The following is a 25,459-nucleotide window of genomic DNA, read 5'->3' on the forward strand; positions in this document are numbered from 1 at the left end:
TGATGTGATAATTATGTACTACCAAGTATTCAGAAAATTTTTATTTTCTTCTGTTCTATTTTTGTCATCAGGTGAATTTGGATGTTTGGCGTGGTCTAGATGTGAATCCCAACTATTGTATGTGGCAGAGAAGAAGCAACCAAAAGCTGCCTCTTACTTTGACAAATCTAAAGAAAAGGGCTCGAGTGAGAATTCGGAAGCAGATCCTAAAGACAAGGATCCTGAAATTAAGGTATAGACATGTTTTATCGAAATTATTTTCAACGTGAAAACATGATGACAGTCATAAAATGAGTTCAAACAAATGTTTTCGAAAATAAACACTGAAATGTACTTAAAGCTAAATGACAATAGTTGCAGTAAAATACTGATTTCGTGAGAAAGTCTGTAAAACCAAGGTTAAGTATTACTATATCATCGTGGATCTAGATCTGGTACAGTTGCATAAACTGAACTTTGTGAAATCAGAATATCTTAGCTAAAAAACGATCACACTGAAGATCGCCAACACAGATAGGCACACGTGGGACAGTGTATTATTATTGCTGGAATAAAGACCCGAAGGAAGTGACAGAATCCGCGCTTATTTTGCTTACTTCTCAGCAATTACACAATTTCTTCCAGAATCCTTTGGCACATATTTTTCATTCATACAAACAGACACTTTGGTGATCATTATATTAAATTCTGTAAAAAGTCATTTTGAGATCGTCCCCACAACTGGAATTTACCTTTAAAGTGAATATTCTGTGCCAAATTATAATAGTAAAACATGAGCTATCAGACAGAACCAAGTAAGCATGCAATTCCTACTTGTAGGTGGGTCTTTTCCTAGCAGTGATAATACACTTGATTCGTGATTCAGCCTATTTTTCACTCACAGCGTTGGTGTAAATGTAAATCATAGCAGAACATACTAGATCTAGTTCTTCAGTGATATGTAATCAACAAATAGACTTGAATTTTTCTCAAAAATTATTGCTCTCTGCGACTACTCTACAAATTAGTTAAGCTTTGTACTCCCACCAGTATTGTAATGTTATGTTACTCTGTCTATATGCAAATGCAATCGTAATTGTAATTTGTAAGCCCGATGTGAAACAAATGTCCTTAACGGACAATAAATATATTCAATATTTGACTTTGGATTTTTTGTTGGTGTGTCCCAGGAAAGTCAATATTCCATCTTCCGTTAAAGATTTGTGCTACATTTTGGCGGCTGATAATTAAATCGTTGATTTAGACCCCAATATAAACATGTTTGCAGACCCCACCTGGGCCTTTGACAATTGTGCTTCATATTGTTTCTTGATAGTTAAATGTAGATTACAAGCAATTATTTTTTTTAAAGGTTTCCACATTGGAAAGATTATTTGATTGGAAGTTCATACAATGAATATTTCATTGGCATAATTGTTTCTTAATAATAATAGTCAAATATGGATTATAAATAATTTTTGTAAAGGTTCCCACTAGTGCTGTTGTCGATAGGCCTCATATCGATATTGATGTCGACATACAAAGGATTTTCAATGTTTCCGACATGCCGACATGCATGCACCCACATCGACATGTAAACATAAAATAAAAAGGGGTCTAGCCTAAAGTCACGAGTGTAAAGCTTAGCTGAAAAGTTAGTTATAGAAGCATTTACGCGATTAAAAGGTTTATTCAGCTTAGCAGCGCATTAAATGAAAAAAGAATACCTGCGAGCTGCGCAGCAGCAGAAATACGTCAGTGCGGGGCCGGCCTGCCCGATCGAGCCGCCCTCGATCCCGACAATCACTCTAGATCTATATCTAGCGCGATAGCGAGCGTAGCGTAGTAGCATTCGCCGTACCCATCCACGGAAATATGTACCCGTCGCTATTCACCGTGCTTGATAATACGTTGCTCCTCAATGCATTACTTTTCACATAAAAACGTGAGCAGCAGCGAACATGTGTTTTTGTCAAAGTTGTGACCGCCGCAATTGAGCGCTTACTTCATATCACGAAGTCACAGAAAACTTCCCTTCCTTCGTTTGGAGATCGTTGCACGGATCGCCGCGGAAGTGATACTGAAATTATCGGTCGATTTTCATTATTTTTTATTGTCAATTTGAGGAGCTTGCGTTTGCAGCACATGTGTACCAGCGTATAATACGTAATGATCACTGTTGTAATTGGTGATTCTCAAATTGGCTCCGAGTGTTATTGCGCAATGCTTTCGAGACCGGATCGTGGTACAAAAACTTGATTCTCCAGAAAAAAATGTGGATTAATCGGTGATTTTGGAAGTGAATTCACTCTAGCTTAGTGAAAATGTTTCCCGAACTGAGCCTGTATTGTATAGATCTAGATCTAGTGTGGGGATATCACTCATGTCAAGGTGAATACATTTGATTGAGAGTGTTGTTTCATGATCGAATGATTTTTTGATTATATTAGGGAGCCTAGGCTAAATTACAGTCCCTTTTTCATGTCGACATTGTCGATGTCGGGATTAATTTTTAAGCGACATGTCGACATGGATTTTTGTTCCCGACAACAGCACTAGTTCCCACAGTGAAAGGAGGATTTGATTGGAATCCCATACAATGAATATTTCATTGGCATAAATCCATGATGTCATACTATTCAAGTGGGGGGGGGGGGGGTGAAACAATAGATAATCCCACCGAAGAATGGGTTCTCTGCTTGGATTTATGCCAGTGGAATATTTGGTATCTTTCTTGAATGAATTGTGCTACACAGTGCATCCTGCAAAAAAGGAAACCCGTATTCAGAATTATTGTATATGCTTTTACTATAAATTTGATACTCATGGAAAGATTAGAATCTCATCGCTAATTTGAAACCAACAGCTTAGCAAATTGTTCATGTATTGCAGATAACGAACAATGAATATTGAGACATGTCAGAAATGATTTGCGCAGAAACTCACCTGTGCATCTGAATCCACTCTCATTTCAGGGATCAGTGAGAGAATGTTAACAAAGAATACAAAAGAAATGCTAAGGAGCCAATCGTTGAAGAAGCACAAACCAATCTTGTCCTTTTTTTCTGCGCAACCTGGTTTTTAAATGAAAATTTCAAACTCATCATGCTCATTGATTCGTGAAGTTTTTGTTTCTTATTGGGTATCAAAATAAAGAGGAATAATTTAATTATATAAGTATGTAAATGAATAATTCATTTGCCTTTGAAGAATTAAGACATGGGAATCCCGGTTTCCTTTTTTTCTGGGACGCACTGTATATTGCACAATTATTTCCAGGGTTGTAATAAAAAACGTTTTTTATTAAAAAAAACAAATAAAACGTTTTTTATTGTTTTAAAACGTTTTAAATCGTTTTAAAACATTTTTTTTTCCAACGAATGATGCAATTTTCTGTAAATCGATTAAATCATCCACTAAATACAGTATGATTTAGGCTCTTGATGTTTTCAATAAGAAATGACCACAATTTTGTTAATGAATTTCCAACAGAAAAGTTCATATTTCCCCCAAAATTACTCATGGAAATTGAATGCCTACAAAAAACGAACACTTTATAAGTAATTTGACATTTTATTCCTAATACATGAACATATACATGTAGTCTTGTCAATCGAGGGGGGGCGAGGAGAATTTGCACAATGGAAGAAATTGACGTACATGGGGTTTCAAAGCTTAATTTCAATCAATATGCTTTATTTCATTTGAATTAATTATACCAATTTTAGTGCATGAAATACAAATCTATAAATAAAGCCCTTGAACTATTTATTTTTTTTAATTCAGGAATTCTGATCAAATGTATATTAAAAAAAATCAGTGTAGAATGTTTTTTTAACCCTAATAAGACTGGATGGGCTGATTCAGCCCCCTTCGTCTTTTTTCGCGATAAATCTGCTGTGCAAATTTTTTTTACCACGTCACTCACAGAATGTCCTTTTTTGAGTCTTACGCAACTTTTGAGACCAAAATTGCGACCCCCTGGTATTGGCACTGGTATGCGGTTCCGAAATTACGCAACATTTTTTAAGTGCATGCAGACCCAAAATTGCTCAAAAACGTGAATTCGTGTACAAATCTAATGCAAATTGTGTTTTTAGCCATAATTCATAAATGTGCCATTATTTTTCCCTTTACTGATTAAAATAAATTAATTTCACCTTGTTTATGGTCAAAATATAGTCCCTAACTATTTCCATTGAAAAAAAAACAATAAAATACATAAGAAAATACATGTGATGTTGAAATTTTTTAAAGAACATTTGATCAGATTCTTATCAGATAAAGAGTCTGTGAACAAAAAATGAGCATTTCAGGGGCATTATAATAATTAGAGCAAACTTTTGATTTCATGCATAAATTAGCAATAAGATTTATGCAAAATTTGATTTATATTATAGTTTTTTAGATTATGCCATGGGTAATGCACGTGCCAATTTTTCTTGTGATCCCGCGATCGATGCCCCAGATCATAAGGGGGGGGGGGGGCCTCGGTCTTCTTAGGAAACGAAATAGCCCAGTCTATTTTGGTTACCAGTAATGTTTTTTTTTTATTTCTTATGTACAGATTTTTAAAACTTTTGTTTATTACTAATATAAATTTTTGGCAATAATTTTCCAATCATCAACAATAAGTAAAAATAATGATACAGATACAAATTTTGGCAAGAACTCACATTGGGTTTATACATGAAATCACGATTTTGAAAATTCGATATCTGATAATATGCACTTGTGGTGTATATCATAACTGCATACCCATGCATGCATCCCAAAAATAGTCTTGAATGATATGGCATGGCCCTGTCATGTTTATGGATTTATCATATAAATTTTTAGGGGGCCATTAAGGTCCCCTGGAATTGTTAGGGTTAAGGTTTGCTAGCTGATTATCTTATACTGTTTAAAGTACTTTTCTTCATCTTTACGAAGCACAAAGTTTTACCTGCTTTTGTGTGTATCTCAAGAGTATGATGTCAGGTTTACAGTCTATTTGTAAAATATCATTGTGCTTGTGCAACACTTCCATTTCATTCAAGTACTTCTATTACAAGTACATGTATTTGAGCTCATTTTAAATAGTGTTTCTTTCCCTGTCCCAAAAGTGAGCACAACACTCAGATATGTTTGTTAAAATGAGAATATTCTTAATGTGGATTGGATCATTGATGTGCACAATTGAACAGGGAGAAGAGGAACAAGACAAAGCAATAGAGAAAGAAAAAGGGGGATAGAGAAAGAGGAGAAAAGGAAAGGTGTTGAAAAAGAGTTTTAGGTAGTTAGAAGAAAATATACACCACTTCAGAAATAACAGTATAAAAAAACATTCATCTAAAATCACATCCATGCAAATTTATAACACACAAGTCTATGCGGTGTTTTAAAACACATTTTTTTTGTAAAAAAAACGGGTGTTTTAAAACGCGTTTTAAAACATGTTTTAAAACACACCGTTTAAAACGCGCCAACCCTGATTATTTCTAAAGAAAAAAAAAGGTGGGAAAATGGGACAATTGATGGTAGTTGGAGACTGCAATATTGAGCTGATGCTGCTTGATCAAATTGACTCATGAGTCCTGATGTTTTGATGCTGCTTGGCACTGCAACTGGTTCAAAATGGGTAAAAACGTTCCCTAGCTTTTTCGCTACACATCCAACAAAAGATTATGTTTCCTTTGTCTGCTACAGGGAGACCAGTTTCTCCATCGTCAAGATTGGGGCGAGCTGTTAGTTGGGAAGCATTCTCCAGTGCCTTGCATCTTGAACCTTCAGACCGGTCAGGTGACCGTACCAGAGGGTCTGCCCAAGGATGTCTCTATCGGTCAAGCAGTCTGGACTCCTGATGACAGCGGGATAGTCTTCACTGGATGGGAGAACGAGCCCTTTAGGCTAGGATTGATCTACTGTAGGAATAGGAGGTAGGAGCAAATCATTACCAAAGCCATTATTTATTGCTTCATAACGCTTTGGATAGGAAATTATCTTTAAACAGGGTTCCCACGGTCATGGAAAATCCTGGAAAAATTTGTAGTCATGGAAAGTCAGAGATTTTGGAAAATTTGGGAAAAGTCATGGAATTGCATTTACCTCTTGGCTATGGCAGCTTTCGAGTTTGTCATGTCTCGCAACTCTCATATTCTGCTTTTATAATTGGTGTTCATGATTTCCATTTTTTCCAGTTTTGTGACATCTCAAATTCTATCTAACTCCTGGGACGTCACGGGAAGTCATGGAAAGCGGCAATTTAGTCATGGAAAAGCCATGGAATTCTGTTTTCAAATTTCTGTGGGAACCCTGTTAAAAAAATAGGATTGTTCTATTGACTGGAAAGGAAGTTAGGAATCTTTGATTGTCTATGACTATAACCTTACACCTTTACTCAGATTTTCTGTGATTATTTGTTGCTTGAGACCTGGATCTCTCCTCTTAAATATCTTTGGATAGTAACTAATCTTTAAAACCAACTATTCTATCGTGACAAACTGATAATAGACAGTATATTTCATTGCTCATGACTGTACACTATAAATCTGGGTTTCTGTGGTAATTTGCTTCTTTTAACCTAAATCTGTCTTGTCTCAAATCTCTAGATAAAAAGAAATATATTTTACTGCCAGAATAGAAGATACTCTGTTGGAATTGTCTTTTTAAAAGACTTTTAAACTTGAAAATTGGCCTTGTGGTATATGTGCTAGTGACCTAAATTAGTATACAAATATTCAATGTTGATGAGTGCGATCGTTCCAAATATTGCATGAGTGTGCAAGTTGAAACAGTCTATTCAACGACGCGAAGCGGAGTTGAATAGGCTGTATCAACTTGCAACGAATGTAATATTCGGAATGTCGCACGAATACAACATTGAATATTTGTTTTATACAACACCGATAGCTTACACTTTAGACTAGAACTAGATAGGCTAGATATATACAGGTGTAGTAGATGACTAACGCGCATTAGGTCTTATTTTGCTTACAATGTTGTCTTTTGAGCGTCGAGTAGATTTACTCCAGTAATCCCAGGAGAGTCAAGTACTTTCAACATAGATCCATAAAGTCATAGATCCATGAAGTCTAATTTGTGAATGAATTCCATAAAACCCAGAAGGAAACCCAGAAGGTACGCATGCAGCCGTACCCTGGGAATAATTTGCTTAGCAACGTACGTACGCGCATTGTGTTCAGCTTAGCAACGTGTATGCGCAGTGCTACGTACATCGGTCAGAGATATACAAAAAGTGATTACGCGCGTATACCGCTAATTCACTTAACGTGTACGGGGCTATCAATGGGTTCAGTGTGCCCAGGGATCTTGCAGTGCTGGCTCATTTACTTAAGCGTGCTATAGTCGACTATAGCACGAGCGTGCAATAGTCGACTATAGCACGGCTAGCATATCTTCGCGTGCTATAGCTGTTTCCTCTGAATGTCATGTGACACGCTTTCATCCAATCAGCTGTCAAGGATCTATACATGTGTTGTATAATCCTTTTTGTATTCTTTGGATAAAAGAACGTTCCTTACAGACAGTAATTTCATGAAGTGAAGGAAGTGAATTAAAAAACCTTGTGTAATATTCATCATCCCCTTTGAATATCAATTGTTCTTTTTTTCTCTCATAAATTATCTTGTTCATCAGGAGTGCAGTTTATCATTTGGATCTTACAAGTCAAACATGCAGTAAGTTATATGGACAAAAAAAAATTATGTTAGGATGAAATCTTCAAAAAAACATGGTAATGCGGTATACAAAGACCAACCATATATGGAAATGACAAACAACTCGAAGAATAGAGTTTTGGATTAGCTTGTGATTTTGATAAATTAATGTAATAGTAAGTTTAATGTTGTGAAATTACTCAATTATGATAATTTTCTTACGCCTTTGGAATTATGATTCAGTGTATAAATGCCCTTGCTAGCCAGAGGTGGTTGCCAATGCATTATGTTTTCAGTTCACCCATCCATCATCCCTGTTATAGTTCTTTTGATGACTATTTGATAGATCAACATCAATTTTGTTTCAAGATTGGATATGGGGGGGGGGGGGGGCAGATATTATATTTTGGGATCATGAGGTGAAAGGTTGAATTGCCGTTATACGCCCCAAAAATGGTCATAAATCATTATATACCACAACATATCTTGTTCTCACGAACAACTGAAGAACTATGCTAATGTATGCGTATGGGAGTGACAATGATTTGTTGAGATTTGAGGGGTCATGAGGTCAAATCATGCATTAAACTGTTTGGCCTGACAAGTTTACTCTGAATTTTCAGATTGTATGCATATAAAAGTTGCAGTTTTTTATCACAATAAAATTTTCTCTGCTAGCCCTACCTGGTTACCACGAATTTATACATATTATTGTCGATCCTTACCACTTTGTCCCTCCAATGGTGAGAAGCATCATGAGTTTGAAAAGCTCAGGAAGCCTTGTATACTACATTAGGTCATTGTTGTCCTGGTATGCCATTTTATCTGAGTGGATGATTCTTAGTGTAGGGTCTTGTGTGACAATGGTGAACACCTGCAACTGAACTGAACAATGTTTTTATGCTTTTTATTACGAATGACATTGCCATTTTATAAAGAATGTTACTTAAATGAAATGAGTGAAAGCTAGATGATTTTACACAACCAGGGCTTCGGAATAAAAAGAAGTAGCATGAATGAATTATGTTGATTTTGTAAAGCAGTCTTCAGGTATTGCCAAACCAGCCAACTCAGACGTACCAAGTCTCACACATTATGCATGAGACTCCTGCATTGGGGACTCTTGCTCATCCCCTCAAATCTCTTTCTCACGCATGTATCACATGATACAAAGTTCCGTAGTTATGCAACATTTACCTCCGCTCTTGTCTCCCATCCTTTGATCAATATTCCTTGTTGTTTTTATTTTCCAGATACCATCAGTGTGACCGGTCAGTCTGTACGGTCACCTGTCTTTACTCCAGATGGCTCGAAGCTGATCTATGTCCAGAATTCATGCCACGGCCCTCACATGCAATGTGCTAAACTCATTGTGGTAAGACTTCAGACCCATACACATCGTCATCATTTCCACTATTCGTTTTGCATGCTAGATTTAAGAAATGAAGAACACCTGTATGTGACACAGATTTGATGGTCCATTATCTGAAACTCTTAGAAGAAAATTACTTAAAAGGAAAGTCCAGAATCTCCTCTTTCTTGTGGTTTGTAGAAGAGTTTTATTTAAGATTTTATCCTCCAATGGGTATGTGAAAATGTGATGCTGAAATCAGGGGCGGAAATCTCTCCCAAAAGGTAGGGGGGACGAGGGGCTGGAAAATTTGACAAGCAAAAAAAAACCCAAAATTTAAAGTCATTTCGACGAAAAAAAATTTGACAAGCAAAAAAAAAAAAAGGTTATCATCCCAAAATACATGTTTTATTTTGATTTTGAATGATTATAAATTCTTATCATTATAAAAGACCAAAAATAGTAGGGGGGACATTTGATATTGTGTCCCCCCTACTATTTTGAGTAGGGGGGACACGTCCCCCCTGTCCCCCCTGGGATTTCCGCCCATGGCTGAAATGCATGATGTGTGAAAAAAAAATTGCTTATGGATGAATCGGCTACCAGTCTTTTTTGTTTTAAACCCTTCTTTGTTGTTTCCTTTCTTAAATTGCTTGTCACGTGTACACTATATTTGAGCAATTTTATTTTGTAACATAGTTCAAAATCCTTTCTTCTTTCTTCTTTTCCCCATACAGTGTGAGTGGGAGAGTAAAGAAACAAGGATTACAGTTGATGTAGTTCAAAGTCCTTCAGGTAATCAATTGATGAATTAACTATTATTCTCTTTATAATGTTACTCAAACTTTACAATATACTTTGGAAATTAATGATAATAGTAATAGTGGTATTTATTCATCGAAATCTCAAACAAGCAGATACAAATGATTAAAGTGCATTACTTTTTTACGATAGCAGAAATTCTGAATTGTAGTGATAATGTTTACACAATAGATGGCCCATACCAATCTGAAAATACATATTACTTTAATGTATTCATTTATTTTTTATTTTTTACTTATTTTGAAATTGTTTATCTTCATGTGAATTCAAATTGGAAGATATACAATAAATTCTTGGAATTTTGTAATATATGATTAGGTTTGCAGATTATATAAAATTCCAAAATGCATTGTTTCATTTGTTTTTTATCAGGGTTCATAAATAGGGAGTTTGAAAATAGTCTCTCAGATCTAAGGGGTGTAAAAATGCCCTAGATTTTGTCATTATCTTCTGGAAAGTAATTGGAAATAATTTTATCAAAATGTATGGCAATAGTTAATAATTTGTTCATGATGCTATTTTTAGCACTTTAAGTTATTATTTGTTCTTCTTTGGTTTTGTCTTCTAGATGAGAGGCCTTTCCCTGGTTTATATGTTGGTCGTTTTGATCAAAACTGCTGGCTGGATAATGAGATTGCTTTGGTCAGTACTGCTTGGAGAAGTAATCAGGTATGGTGCAATCAATGATGATAATGATGTTGAGGATGAGGATGATGATGAAGAGGAGGAGGAGGATGATGTTGATGATAATGATGATGGTGGTGGTGATGATGGTGGTGGTGATGATGATGATGTTGATGATAAATTTGACAATGATAATGCTGCTGATGATGTTGATGATAATGATGATGATGATGTTGGTGATGATGATAATGTTCATGATGATATTTTTGATGATAATATTGACGATGATGCTGATGATGTTGATGATAATGCTTCTGTTGATAGATATTGCTTCTGTTTATAGATATTGATGATGATGGTGATGATCATGATAGTGATATCACCAACTATCAACTCCAATCGTTCACTTTTTCTCCTCCATGCCTCAACTTTGATTATTAAACAATACTGCTGTATTCTATATTCCTTATCTCAGGCAATCATTGCAATCAATATCTGCTCAGGGAAAGTCACTAGAGTTACCGATTCCCAAGAATTTGGTAGTTGGCTCTTCTGTGACATCAAAGAGAGGTTTATTCTAGCATACAGATCGTCACCAACTAATTCAGGTCAACTGGTGAGTCTTTTTTTCCATATAATTAACACTTATAACTGCTCTTGTCGTTTTCAGGAGAATGAGCATGTTTTGTGAAAATAGAAAATATTGATACTCTATCAGAGTAACGTCAAGATTTTACCGTGGCTGTTCTTTTTATCTCTATGTAATGTTCTCTATTGAATGTGAAATTGTTGAGTTTGAGAATTTTTCATTTGATTTCATTTATTCGATCTTCCTTTACAAGTATTAGTTGGTCTGTGAATGAGTCTTTGATCCTCATCTTGTTAAGGGCATCGCGGGACAGGCAGACTTTGCCTTTATCCATCATGTTGCTTTAATTAATTATTTGAAATACTGCCATAGTTGTTACGAGAACTGAATGGGATATTTGGGGCTTATATTTGTTGTTGTTATTGTTATCTTGGGTTTTAAGTCACATACCATTCAGATATGAATATTTACGCCTTTTGGCGTAATACTTTGGCACTTCATATATTAGTTGTTGGTAAATGCATTTGGAGAAATTTGTTTTATTGGATAGAGTAAAGCAAGTCTAGAGAATTGTTTTATAAACATGTATAAGAATCTATAAAATGTTCATATTTTAATGACAAATTTAAGAAGAGTTCTCTGCTGCCGTGAGGTTTTAGAGGTCTTTCTCAGTAGATTATCTTCTTAAACAAGACCAATTTTGGAAAAAATGTTGATGAGATTAAGTTGATATAGGGTAGTATGCAATGTATTTTGTATCCTACCAGCGATCTCCCCAAAGCGGTCAAGTATCATACTAATTTTCAAGCTCAGTGGTTAAAAACAAACTAATACAAAACGTAATACTACAATTGTATTCATTACCTTTTTTGCAATGAAATCAGGCAAAACCAACCAATATTCTTTTGTTTGTTTTTTTACTTACCGCTACCTGTAAAAAGGTTATAGGTGTTATGCCTCAGGAGGGCGATATATCGGGTATTAGCTGGAAACCGTTACACGAAGCGAGTGTGACTTTGCCAGATGTAACTTGGAACGTCATTACGCTCAAACCTAAGACGGATCAAAGTAAGTCTTTACTGTATTTTTGTTTCATATTATATTATTTTTGTATGATATTTACATTTTTAATGCTCACTACAATGATACTGCTACTATCACCTCCAGCAGAGCTGACAATTAGTAGGATTTTATCCTATTTAGTAGGATTTTTTTAAGGGAAAGTGACACTAAACAGGATTTTTTCCCCCTAACAGGGATGCCACTTTTCCGTATTTATACGGAATTCCGGCTTTTTTCCTGCTATCTGTCTTATTTCCGTATTTCCGACTTTTCCTGTTTTCTGTGTATTAAAAAAACGGAAAGTCCTCCTTTTTTCCCCCTATCTCTCCCGATTGCGATGCATGTCGATCGACCGAGTGAGAGATATTTCCCCGAGATATTTGCTTTTATACAGTACATAATTTATAAACGCGCGCACTGCCTACTACGTTCATTGAGTTATGCTTTTATCAAGGCTTTCTGATTAGAATTATCGATATCCTGTCCAATCAATGCGAGCGACAAGTTCCGAACGCACGCACATACACAAGCGCAAAGTAGTGGCACGAATCGCGGTATAATAGCGACTGGTAAATACGTCTGTAAATATGATGACGTCATCCAAGATGGCAACTTACGATGTCCAACGAAGGATTCGAGGATGACTAAGTTTTGATCATCATTTGAAAGGAATTAGCGGTAACTGCGGTCTAAGGTACGATGTTTCTGAATTTTATATATTTTCTCGTAAGTTTGGATGTAATTATTTTATTTATTTTATGTACCAAAAACGATCCGAAAATCGGGTTTCCGCCGAATGTTAGATCTCACGTTACTGCTGCATGCTGATACGGAACCCAGGGAGCTCCGGCCCGGAAAGCGGGCCGGAGATCCTTGGGTTACGTATCAGCTAGCCCTGGGTGAGCTGATACGTTGTCTTTATGTACGGGCCAACAACTCTTCAGTCTATGTATTGGTGAGTGGAGCTAACTCGGTTCAGCTGAACAACCAAAATACAGAGACTGAAGCTTTTGGTCTAGCGTTCTATGAGAAACACACAACTAACTACCGTCAGTTTTTCAAACCTAATTGACTTCAAAGTCATCGATCACAACAAGGTAAGAAGCCACTTGGTCCTCCCCCCTCCCCTAAATTTAAGTTGGGGGCGGACCCCCCCCCTCCTAATTTTTTTTTTTTTTTTTTTTTTTTTTTTTTTTGCTTGTCCAATTTTTTACCTGTGACATGTGTCCATCCCAAAATTAAAGGTGGACCCCCCAAAATTTTTTTTTTCTTGGACACTATCCCCGCATCCCGGCCCGCGATAAGTTTCAGTATTTTTGGAGGACACCTAGTGGCATCCCTGCCCTAAAAATGTCATTTTTGAAACTTCAAAGAATGACTATTTTCGGTATGTTTTTCAAAGTGTTAGACAAAAATATCATTTTAGGCTTGAAAATAAATAAAAAGAAATAAAAAATGTTTTTTTTTCACAAGTAAGGTTGGCAGCTATGTCTCCAGTTGTACCTCTATCTTGAATGTTAACCTTATATAGCCCGAGCTATTTTGAAATTGCATAGCCCGGGGGAGGGCTGATTTTGCCCCCCCCCCCCTCAGATCTCGGCCATTGATCGTTCGATCACGTAAAAAATTGGCACACATGTCACCCATGACGTAATCTCCACAATGCAATTGTCATTGCGCCAAAATCATTCAAATTTTTAATTAATTAATTATGCTAAGTAATGCATAAAATCATAATTTGGCTGTAAATCTTTAAATATAGCCTTAAAAGTGCTAGATTTTGGTCTGGACACTCTTCCTATGATTATTATCAAATGTAAATTTAAAAAATTACAATATCAAGTTTTTTCTTATGTATTTTATTGTTTTTTCAATTTCTTCTGTATTTCTTTGTTTTTTATTTTATTTTATGTTTTTTTTTTTTTGGAAAATCATTGGCAACTCTATTTCAGCCATACATAAACATGAAAATCTATAGCTTTTAATTGGTAAAATAAAAATAATGATACATTTATGAATTTTGGCTACATGCATTGGATTTGTACATGAATCATGTTTTTGAGCAATTTTTGGGTCTGACATGCACTTACATAATGATACGTAATTTTTGAACCGCGTAACCCCGCATCGCGAATTTAGTCTTAAAAGTTGCGCAAGACTTGAAAAAAAAAGTTGCGGCGTGATCTTTTCATGTTGCAGATTTATCGTGAAAAATGTTGAGGGGGGGCAGTTATGTTTGGCTACCATCATACTGCATATTGTGTTTGCTCATTTTAGAAACACATTTCAAGTAATATTTTCATTGTTTGCAGTTTCATAAAGGAATCAGAAGCCATTTCTCCATTTTTTTTTTCATTTATTCAGGTAGTGATATTGATTTTGAAGCTATAATTCTGAAACCAACTGAAGATTTGGTTAGCTCAGAGAAGAAGCCTCCTCTCATTGTGATGCCTCATGGTAAGATCTCAAGACCCTGTATCACGAAGTATTGCAATAGATCCAAATTGAACTCAAAGTGTGATTGATCTCAAATTGTGCAGGTAAGAAATCAGAATTTATGATTAATCACACTTTGAGTTTGATTTAAATTTTTTGCAATCCTTTGTAAGGCAGGTAATTTAAAAAATATCAAAGGAGAGATGAAATATGTACATGAATGCCTTTCTGTCAACCTAAAAACTCTAAATCAAAACAAAAATCGAAAGAAATCCTTTCGATATACGTTATAATTGATGGTTTTGTGTAATTTCTATCGTGCTGATAATAATAGAACACAAAAGTGTATGGATGAAATTAAGATGGTATTTCCGGTCACTTTATATTTCACTTTTTTGAAGCACTTAATAATGATTTTCGGACGCGATTTTTTCTGGGCTTCATTTTTGTAACATATTACAGGTGCAAGTGACAAGTGGGACCTCGCAGCTCAGATTTTAAAAAAGTCAAATCAATGTTAGCAAATACCTTTAATCTCAGATTGTCTTTATTTGATCACCTAATATTCCACTCATAGCTTTCAGGTAACGCAAAGAAAAAAAATATATGGGCGAAGAATGATCCAGCCCTGGAAATCTAAGGAATTAGAATAAACTGAATAACTGGAAAGTAGCAGCTGAACCAAAAATGTTAATTTTCTCCCTGCTTTATTGAGAATTTCAGTATTTCTAACATGGGCACCCATGTCTAAATGTCACTTTATCCTGGGCTCCAGCAAATTAGCCCCAGGAATCTCCAAAATAGCTGATTTAGAATGAATGAAGCAGTAAAGTACATGTAGCAAACTCTTGTACTGAAAATGTTAATTTTCCCCTGCTTTCCGAGAATTTCAGTGGATTTCTCATAGGTGCCTATGTCTAACACGTATGAATGACATTATAATTTTTTTTCCAAGTATGATTATATTTTCTTTTCCAAGTATGATTATATTTTCTTTTAGTGTAGTAGGTTTCAGGGTACACCATGTATCTTTCTCGGTCAATTGTTGGTCCTGAAAAGGACCACCCTTCTACTTTACTTTAATGTTTTTATTTCAATTGTTGGGTGCCTTGAACATTCCTTAGAATTGATATTTTTGCTTCAGAATGTAATTATTATTTATTATCATCGTCATTATTGATAGTTCGCATGGCAATTTGCTTAGTGCTGCAGCAAAGACATCTCCCGTGTCTAAGTATGAATTACCTCCTAGCAATGCTAGGTCATAATCACGAATAGGACCAGCCTATATTTGCATCTCGCTTCATTATCTTGCTGGGAAAAACTTGTATTTTTTTTTCCCCTCTTGCTTCCCACTTACTAAACCAAGAGAGTATCTATTCATTCTCTCATTCATTCATTTGTTTGTTCACTCGTTCGTTCACTCGTTCGTTCATTCATTCGTTCATACATTCATTCATTCATTCATTCACTCGTTCGTTTGTTCATTCATTCATTCAATCAATCATTCATTCATTCATTTGTATTGCCTAAAATGAAGTCGGTATTACTGGATGTTGCTCAGTTTATCTGTAACATCCATCTTATACTTGCTTAGTTTTTCCTTGAAGATTTACTTTTTAAGTGTTTTTATAGAGTCTGTTTTTTTTTCTTCTCTCTCTACAGGGGGCCCCCATTCTCTAATCTCAACAGGATACCTCATGTTTCCTGGAGCTTTCTGCAGACTAGGATTTGTGATTGCCTGTGGTAAATATAAATTTATCATTATGTGATTTGGAATTGAATTTGCATTTATTCCTACAAATAGGCTCGCAATAGCCTGAATTTTCAATTTCAATATTCATACAATTATCTTGAACTTCGCTTCTACTATTTTACAGGTTTGAATGTTCATATCCAATGCTATTACAATTATTTCCCCAAATTTAACTGCCAACAGTGTAATGCACATAACTTAACCTATACCATCACTTGTGCATAAGAGAAAATTTTGTCTATATCTTAATTTTGTTCTGGCATCACCTATTTATGGGAGGCATTCAATCTCCATATCCTTTTGGGCTGCCATCCCTTTGTAATTTACTTGGAACATGAGTCTCAAAGAGTAAATTGCCATTCGGTCTGTATCCACTTTATCCATTTTCCATTTGGTTTCAGAGGCCATGACATTTAAAGCGGCCTGCCATTGACATATGGGGAAATTGAATCAATATGACATTTGCAAAAGGCCAATTGACTTGCATAATGTAATCAATCCGTCATGAGAGCCCGTCGGACTTATGCGATAAAAATTCGGACAGCACAAATTTGACTGAACTGGTGATTGTTATTTACTTGGGTCGTCGCAGTTCTAGTTTCCAACAATCCTAATTCCTAGACTCTTAGCAGGTCTCCTGATTGCCAAACCAAAATAAATATCCTCTGTAGAGTTACATGTTTCAAAGTGAAAACACGCAGTTTACTTCTGGTTGGTTAGTCTACTTATTATTGCTCTCCTAGATTAGACATCCCAGACATGCCGGCGTCTATTACATAACACCACCAGGCATGCAGCCGAATGAAAGACTTGAATTGATCCCTTCTCTGTTCTGAGATTGGCCTTGATTTCCCCATGATTTGTCAATGGAAGGTCCCTTTAAGTGACATGTATCATTATTTATTTATTTTCGCAGTCAATTACAGAGGCTCCGTAGGTTTTGGACAAGCTTCCATCCATTCTCTCCCTGGAGCTGTTGGGACCAATGATGTCCAAGATGTTCAGGTGAATATATTACTACAGTGTGCAACATTAGTAGGAACACAAGTTTGAAAAAAAATCTTTATAATGCTCATACAAAGTATTAGGGTTTCAGGCCTTAAAATACGAAATGTTCAGGGCATTGCCACTTTCCTGTTGGGCACATTTCTATATTACAGCACAAATGGGGGGGGGGGGGGAAATAAAAGGGCACAAACATTTTCCAAAATGCCAATGAGAGGGGCATTGAGGCCAATCAACAGGGCATCTGAAGCCGTGGCCTTGATTGCCTGAAGGCTTTGGATTGACTGAAGCCACAGGGTTTATGAACTCTGAATACTACTGCTATGGCTACTGCCTGTCATATACATGCTTGTATGTTGACAAATGAAATAGACTTTTAAATTTGTAAATGGCATTGATCTTTTGATACCCCTGATGAATGTTTCATAAAGCTTTTCCTGAAGTTGCGCACAACTTTATACACAACTGGAACATGTTCTTTGGCGCAAAGTCAGCTACATGGACGAAAATCACTTAACGCCAGAAAAGGTTGTTCTCAAGGTCTTTCGTAACTTATGAACAGCTTTTATGAAACACCCACCTGGTTGGTGTATTGTAAAGCTGTTTGTAAAGTTACAACTTTATGCAGGACTGGAACATGCTCCTAAGTGCCAAGTTCATTTAGCACCAGAATGGTACACCAGTCATGTATAAAGTCATTTATCACTTATGAATAGCTTTATGAATCACCCACTTGGTGAGAATTTAGCTAAAGAAATGTCATTCCCTCATCATTAATAGGGAGTTTTCACAACCACTATGCAGATGCTTTCTGGAACATAGAGAATCTAAAGCACTTCATGACAAAGCAGTCTCTGTCCAAAATCGATGAATCAAAACAGTAGTGTCTTCCGAGACTCTGGACGAATGACATATTTGCAATTTTTTGTAAGCTCCAAAATTTAGGACGATCAGTTGTTTCGGTTCACCAATTTTAATAATAATAATAACAATTGTCATTCATATAGCGCTTTATCAATCTACGACTGCTCAAAGCGCTTCACAATTATTATTACCCGGTCACTGGATTTATAGCATTTCAAGCAGCCTGTTAGGCGCACACTTGCTAAACCAACCACAATGACGGTTGTTTCCTTACAATAATTGGTTCACCAATTTTAATAATAATAATAATAATAATTGCATTGATATAGCTCGATATCAATCTGCGACTGCTCAAAGCGCTTCACAATAATTATCACTGGATTAATAGCGTTTTTAGCAGCGTGTTATATAGGCACACACTTACTAAACCAGCCTCACTGACGGCTGTTTCCTACCGGTACCAAATTAGCACCTGGGTGAGAGTGACAAAGTGTAAATATTGACGCCTTGCCAAAGGACGCTAGGCCATGGTGGGATTTCGACCCTCTGATTACAAGGCGAGAGTCAGAACCGCTACACCACAGCGCTTCCACAATTTTCTACAAAGACCTGTTCATTGTGATTTGACGAGCAGTTTCAATAGATTCTACTATGTTGTAGAATATGTCCCCGTTGCAATTGCGGAAACTCCCTACTAATTACATGAGTTAAACATATTTATGTAGTCCCAAACAATATAAAGCCAGATTCTTTGTATTTATTTTTGACTAGTAAACATTTGTCTTCTTTTCTGATTAACAGACTGCGGCTGAAGCATTAATAGATCAAGGTCTTGTAGATCCGAAGAGAATAGCAGTATCCGGAGGCTCTCACGGTGGATTCTTATCAACACACATGATTGGACAGTACTCGGTAAGTTATGAGAACTTTATTGAATTTGAAGTAAATGAAGTAACCCTATCTTAAGTTTTGGTAAATCTCCAAAAAGTTGATGTCCTTTGTCCAATTCATGACATGATTATATGAAATTATTACCCGTATCAGACATCTGAGCAGGTAATTTACACAACCAAATTGCCAAAGATTTCATGAATGTTGGAAGGGATTGGTAAATAAAATATATCTTTGTATTTTCCCTGGCATAGAAAGAGATTTACATGTACGTCTTATTGATGCGCCCAGCAACAATATACGTCATAATGTCAATCAAGATGAGACAACGCTTTTTACTGCAACATTTCAATTACGTCACAATGGTAAAGCTTAGAGGCACAGCCTTCTCAACATGAAAAAATAGAATTTTCATTCTTAAAGGGTGAAATATTTTCACGATTTTGCTCTAGATGTTTGATTTGGATAATAATAAAAATATTGACTGGCTCTTCTTTCGGGGAACATCAAATATATTGCCTCGTCTAAAGACTTGGGCCAATATGATTCCATTGCGGGCAATATATTTGATGTTCCCCTCAAGGCGAGTCAAAATTAGATAAATATGTGCCCTAAAAAGGTTATGATGTGAATGATATTTGATGAAATGTGTTTTATTGGAAAAATTTCCCAATTTGACATCATGATTTATTATGATTGGGTGCCAGATCATAGTAAAATGTCTGCTTTAAAATAGGCTTCAATTTACAAGAGGCAGTTTCTTAAGACCCATCTCACAGCAGGAGGGGGGGGGGGGGGGTTGGTTGGGTTGCCATGTACAAATCTTAACATAACCGTAACAACTGCTACAGAAATAAAACCAAGGGAGGGGGGAACGGGGGAGGAATGTATAAGGCAAATTAATAAGTAAAAAGAAAGTCAGTAAGCCATGAGAGGCTTATTAAATTAAGTTAGTATTTGCATTTATTCAGAAGAAAGTGAAACTGACACCATAGACACAAAAAACTGTTAGCATTCATTCACTCAAGCTCGATAACAAAATTTGACTTTTTGGTATCATCCGATAAGGCAGACTTTAGAACTTTATATCCTGTTAAAATAAAATAAAAAATCTATATCACATTATGAAGCAAAATTTTGACAACTTTTTCAATTTGTTTTATTTTGTAGGTAGTTAAAGGACTACGTTACTCTTTGTTGAATATTCTTCTCTTCTCTCTTCTTTATAGGATTTTTACAAAGTATGTGTCACCAGGAATCCAGTCACCAATGTAGCAGGTAAGTGTAGAAACCATTGTCGAATATCGGGCAATTTAGGATGGATCTCTTGTTGGAATACTCCCCAAGGAGTAATGTAATATGTAGTAATATAATGAGTGGGGAAGCCAAATACCACTGTCTTGGTAATGATATACTGTATCTATGAAGTGCTATAAAGTCTATTGTTTGACTTTATTCATACATTGTTGAAAACATGCGGTAAAAATAGTTGCTGTGATAAGCATGAAGCTGATCTTTAGCAAGGCTAACAAGAAGTTTACAAAAAGTAAGAATGAAAAACAAATTCAAATTAACAATCAAATTGTATGAAAAAAAAAAACGCCTAAAGTGCCTCAATGTAAAAATGTAGTGAATTTTGAGAGGTTTAAATGGGGAAGGAAGGGTTAAAGTGATGGGTTACTGGTTGAGAGGTAGGGTCAATAATATGACTGGGCTGAGGTGAATAAAACAGAGATGTAATAAAGAAGAAATTAGAAATTACTTGAAAGGGCAATTAATGAAATATAATGAACAGGGAGGAAGAGTGGGAAGCCAAAAAGTTAAGCGGAAGTCAAGAACATTTCAGCATCTTTGAAAACTCTATGGAATAAAAAAAAAATCGAAGGGGGTTGGCACTTGATATTCAATTCAATTCAACTAATTCATTTCACATCTCTTTAAACATACAAGCAAAGCAATATCAAAATACATTCACAGATTAACAATGACATACAATAATGAAATACATGGCAAATGTGTGGGACAGACAGGAGGCCTTATTACCACAAAATACTTTAACACTGTTCTATTATCATTATTTGAAATATTGATAAAACAGCAAAACAGTGAAGAAAACATAAAGACAATGAGAAGAAAGGAAAACAACAAATACAGCAAAACAACTACATGTATTCAGAAAGAAAATATTGTGTTTGGTTATCAAGCATTACAATTAAGAAGACTACTATTAATGCTTCAACTTACTGTAGGTGTACCATTGTTTTGTATAATTGTATTATTGATATTATGAAATAGGGAACAATAAGTATCAATTGGGAATAATCCGATTTGATGTTGTCAGCAATCAAGAACAAGTAGTTCCTACTTTCTTTTGAAGCTTTGATACCAGTGGTTGATTGACGGCTGATTTTTCTTGTAAGCAAAACCTTTGTAATAAAGCAGCAGATTCCCACATTGAGCTCTGTCTGAAACAATTAACAATCTAGGTGGATAGCATACCGTCTCTTCACCAAGAAAACAGTTAATTAACAGGTAATCTTAACATTGACTAGTGGTATTGAAAACCACTACAAGTAGAAATGTGATAAAAGATGTCACTTCTGTAATTTGGTGTAAGTTCTTGTAAACTGATGGTCTTCCTCTTTTACCTATATGAGTTATACAATTCAGGGCAGTGAAACTCTCAACAAAACTACATTGATCAATTCAATTCATTTATTTCCTCTTTCAATCTTTTTACATTTACAATGATAGTTCAATATACATATTTACAAATATAACATTTAAATCAATGTTTATAATACAATAATACCATGAAATCGAAAGGGAAGGAGACCAACAAAAAGCAGAGCTTGTAGGGTGAAGGCCCCCTTTTATAAGTACATTTTATGAATAAAAAATAAGATGAAATAAAGAAATAAACAACCAAAAAATATATATATAATGAATATAAATAAACAAATAAAAATAAATAATAATTAAAAAAAATGATTCAGTATACACTGTACACAGAAATCATAAAACGATTAAACATATATACAAAGAGAAATTAATAAACATATTTACATATTAAGTTCTGAATTACATTACTGTGGGAAAAAACAATAATCTAATATGAATTCAGAACAGAGTACAGTCATTTGTGAGTCTTGGAACGTCCATTGACACATCCTTGGGCCGCATTCCGTTGTATTCATCTTTAGACGTTTTGTTACAATTAAGAAGAATACGAGGGCATTATTTGATTATATCAAGCTGCCCTAGTCTAGGGTCAGAAGAAGTTTGCTGATGTGTTGTGTACAAGTCTATTCTGTTCTAAAGTAATAATCTATTCATTCGGTTTGTCTGGCTTTAACATCACTTACTTTTTCGTTTAGCTGCTTATTACCTTTGATTTACTTCAGGGATTTGCTTAGCAATTGATCGTACGCTTGATTTTCACGATTGATTTTACATTGTAGTCAATGGACTCAATCGTAGAAAAATGTTCTACGATCATTGCTAAGCTTTGTGTTATGGGCCCCTGGTCTGATTACGAGTCACTCTCAAAATCTTAAAAATTATAGGGTAGGTTTATTATGGTGTTCTTCGCTTGCCTTATTTCATGTCCTTACAGAACTCTACCAGTTGTAATGTACTATTTGGGGACTCTTTTCTCTAAAATGTATAAAGATTAAGGTCATGTAATTAGTTCAATTCAGATATATTTATTAGTCCATACAGGGCAATTAGTTTTAGCACTACATACAAGTACATCGAGAATAATATACAAACATGCACAAAATATGTTATAACATTTACAGTAACCTGGCCATACAGAAACAGAAATACATAGTCCATGTTATGAATAAAGGAATAGTACAAATATAACTAAATTTGAATACAAATGGTAGACAATGAGGCAGGATTACAGAAGGAAAGAAAGAGGAGAGAATTTGAAATATTGCTGGTGAGGGATATTCCTGAAAATTCCCTGGATAGAAAAAAACCCTTAATTTGGTCACTTGATAAATATCAATCAAATAAAACTGAAATATTTAGGCCAAATTATGCCTAACTTGGCAAGGGACACGAGATCTTCGAGAATTGGACGCAGTGGTAGCTGCTGCATCCACAGCTCGCTGACCAGCGAGAGCAGTGCTTCATCGAGGAGAATGCTATCATTCGCCGACACATTCGGCTCCAATGCCTGAGCTCGCAACCCCAGCAGGGCGCCGAGAAAGGCAGTGAGCCTGAGTCAGACCCTCGGGGAGCGCTTGCTGATCGTGAAGAAACGTCTGCCGAATCTGACGGGGTCAGATTGAAACGTGAGTCCGACGGGATAGGACTCCGAGGTCTCTTGTGACTAGGGGCTGGTAGCCCTTTGCTGATGCTCCCTTGAGGAGTCTGACACGGCATCAAGCCTAGTCATTGCCGGGAAGAGAGACCCATGCTCTCAACCTGGTCTTGTTGTGACCCGATAGCCGGTGGGTCTGGCAGTTTTCTCAGCTAGTACGACGCTCCCCATGATAGGTTCAGGTTCAGATGCGGATACCTGGGCTATCGCTTTTCGGGCACATGGACGCGCTTCCACCCCCATGGGCACGTGGACACGGTTCCACCCTTACTAGAGCCCGCAAGGGGTCTCTCTCTGCCACTTTCAACATTACCACTGATTGGGAAAACTACTCCAGTGTTTGACACCTCTTCAGCGGCCATGCTGAGCTCGTCCAAGGAAGATTCCGAGAGGCTCATGCTGACAAGAGATCCAGAATCTAGTATTTATTTATTCCGTTTTATTTCAGCTGGGTAGCCCTTTCAGTTACAAAACTGCTCTACCAAGGGGCCCTGCATAATAACAAAACAAATACATATAAATAACAAATTACACAAAAAACTTAAAACTACAAATATTTACTCAAGTAAAATCTCATTCAATTAAAATTAAAAAACTAACATCACATACAAGCAGATTATTTATATTAACTTTAAATTAAATCTAAAATAACACAAGTATAATATTTACATTAAATGAAAATTAATACTGCTTTATTTTAAAATTCTAGATTGTTTCTTAAATATGGGAAAAGATGTTACATTTTGCATATTCTGGGGTAAACTGTTTCATAGATTTGAACCATAAAAATGCAAAGATTTCTTGTAATACTCTGTTTGAGGTGTTTTGATTTTTAATGGGCAAGAATGTGCATATCGAGTTTGAAAGTTAATATCACGATAAACAATAGTTTCCTTTAAATATGTTGGAACTAAATCATTAATTAATTTAAACATGATGAGGTAGGTCTGATAAAGTTGTCTTTGTACAATGGTTTGCCAGTTTAATTGGGTGCGAAGAACATTGGAAGGTATTGAAAAATCAGCATTAAAAATCAAACGAGCATACTTTTTGTATTTTCTTAATATTGCATTTACTAGTTCTGCCCCAAATAACGATACCGTAATCCATATGTGGCAAAATTGATGCATTATATAACATGATTAATATATTTTGCGGAAAATTGTGCTTTATCTGTCTGATACAACCAATTATTCTTGAAATCTTCGATAATATGTTCAATGAAAAACAATCATCAAGAACAACACCTAAACATTTAAATTCATGTACCTGCTAAATAATTCCTTTTTTATATTTTAAAATCAAATTGGCATTTTTAACTTTCCTTTTTGACCCAATCAACATACTTTTGCATTTCTTTAAATTCAATTCTAAGTTATTAGATCCTACCCAGTTACATATCTTGGTAAATTCTTTTTGGAGTAATTTAGATACTGTATTAATATTTCGGTCTTTACAAAAAACAGCACCAACGTCTGCATATAAACACAATTTTGTATTTTTTAAATACGGTACACAGCACATATCATTTATAAATATAGAAAAAAGAAGAGGTTCCAATAAAGACCCCTGAGGATTCCCCAATTTGATATACTGTAAATCTGACAGTATGCCTTGAAAGGACACGCACTGCTGTCGATCAGAAAAGTAATTTTTAAACCAGTTTAATTCGCTGTCCTTAAAACCATATCTAAATAATTTATGCAGCAAAATAGTGTGTGATACAGAGTCAAACACCCATTTGAAATCCAAAAATAAACTTCCTGTTTCAAAACCACCATCAATGTTTTTTAAAACATATTCATTCAAATCTAACAAAACAGTCGTCGTTGAGTGCAGTGGGCGAAAACCTGATTGACAATGACTTAATAATTGATATGAAGTAAAATAATTGTACACTTGTTCGTGTATTGCCTTATCCAAAATTTTCATCAAGTGACATATGACTGAAATGGTCTATAATTGTTAATATCGTCCTTTTTTCCATTTTTGAAAACTGGAGTTACCTTTGCTTTTTTTCAGTCAATAGGTATAGTTGCAGAGTTAAGTGATAAATTGAAAAGGTAGGTTAATGGTTTTAAAATAA

General features: G+C 35.5%; 1 protein-coding gene and 1 long non-coding RNA gene across 3 annotated transcripts in view; both read left to right on the top strand.

The window, feature by feature from the left end:
- LOC129257852 (acylamino-acid-releasing enzyme-like) overlaps nucleotides 1-25,459 on the top strand; it is a 46,866-nt gene that overhangs the window by 11,315 nt on the left and 10,092 nt on the right. For both annotated transcript variants that reach the window (XR_010292904.1, XM_054896277.2), the window contains exons 5-17: nucleotides 72-232; nucleotides 5,668-5,897; nucleotides 7,618-7,658; nucleotides 8,891-9,012; nucleotides 9,726-9,783; nucleotides 10,379-10,479; nucleotides 10,910-11,050; nucleotides 11,965-12,091; nucleotides 14,450-14,542; nucleotides 16,187-16,267; nucleotides 17,194-17,282; nucleotides 18,948-19,058; nucleotides 20,267-20,315. Coding sequence is in view for 1 of the 2 variants with exons in the window: in XM_054896277.2 (XP_054752252.2) it covers nucleotides 72-232; nucleotides 5,668-5,897; nucleotides 7,618-7,658; nucleotides 8,891-9,012; nucleotides 9,726-9,783; nucleotides 10,379-10,479; nucleotides 10,910-11,050; nucleotides 11,965-12,091; nucleotides 14,450-14,542; nucleotides 16,187-16,267; nucleotides 17,194-17,282; nucleotides 18,948-19,058; nucleotides 20,267-20,315 (1,404 nt within the window). In the remaining variant the exon portion in view is untranslated. The remainder of the gene's footprint in view (nucleotides 1-71; nucleotides 233-5,667; nucleotides 5,898-7,617; nucleotides 7,659-8,890; nucleotides 9,013-9,725; nucleotides 9,784-10,378; nucleotides 10,480-10,909; nucleotides 11,051-11,964; nucleotides 12,092-14,449; nucleotides 14,543-16,186; nucleotides 16,268-17,193; nucleotides 17,283-18,947; nucleotides 19,059-20,266; nucleotides 20,316-25,459) is intronic.
- Nucleotides 12,723-13,182, top strand: LOC135153514 (uncharacterized). Its single transcript, XR_010292905.1, has 2 exons — nucleotides 12,723-12,779; nucleotides 13,030-13,182. It is a non-coding gene; the product is annotated as an uncharacterized LOC135153514 (long non-coding RNA).

Source organism: Lytechinus pictus, chromosome 3, assembly GCF_037042905.1.
Source record: "Lytechinus pictus isolate F3 Inbred chromosome 3, Lp3.0, whole genome shotgun sequence".
Classification (NCBI taxonomy): Eukaryota; Metazoa; Echinodermata; class Echinoidea; order Temnopleuroida; family Toxopneustidae; genus Lytechinus; species Lytechinus pictus.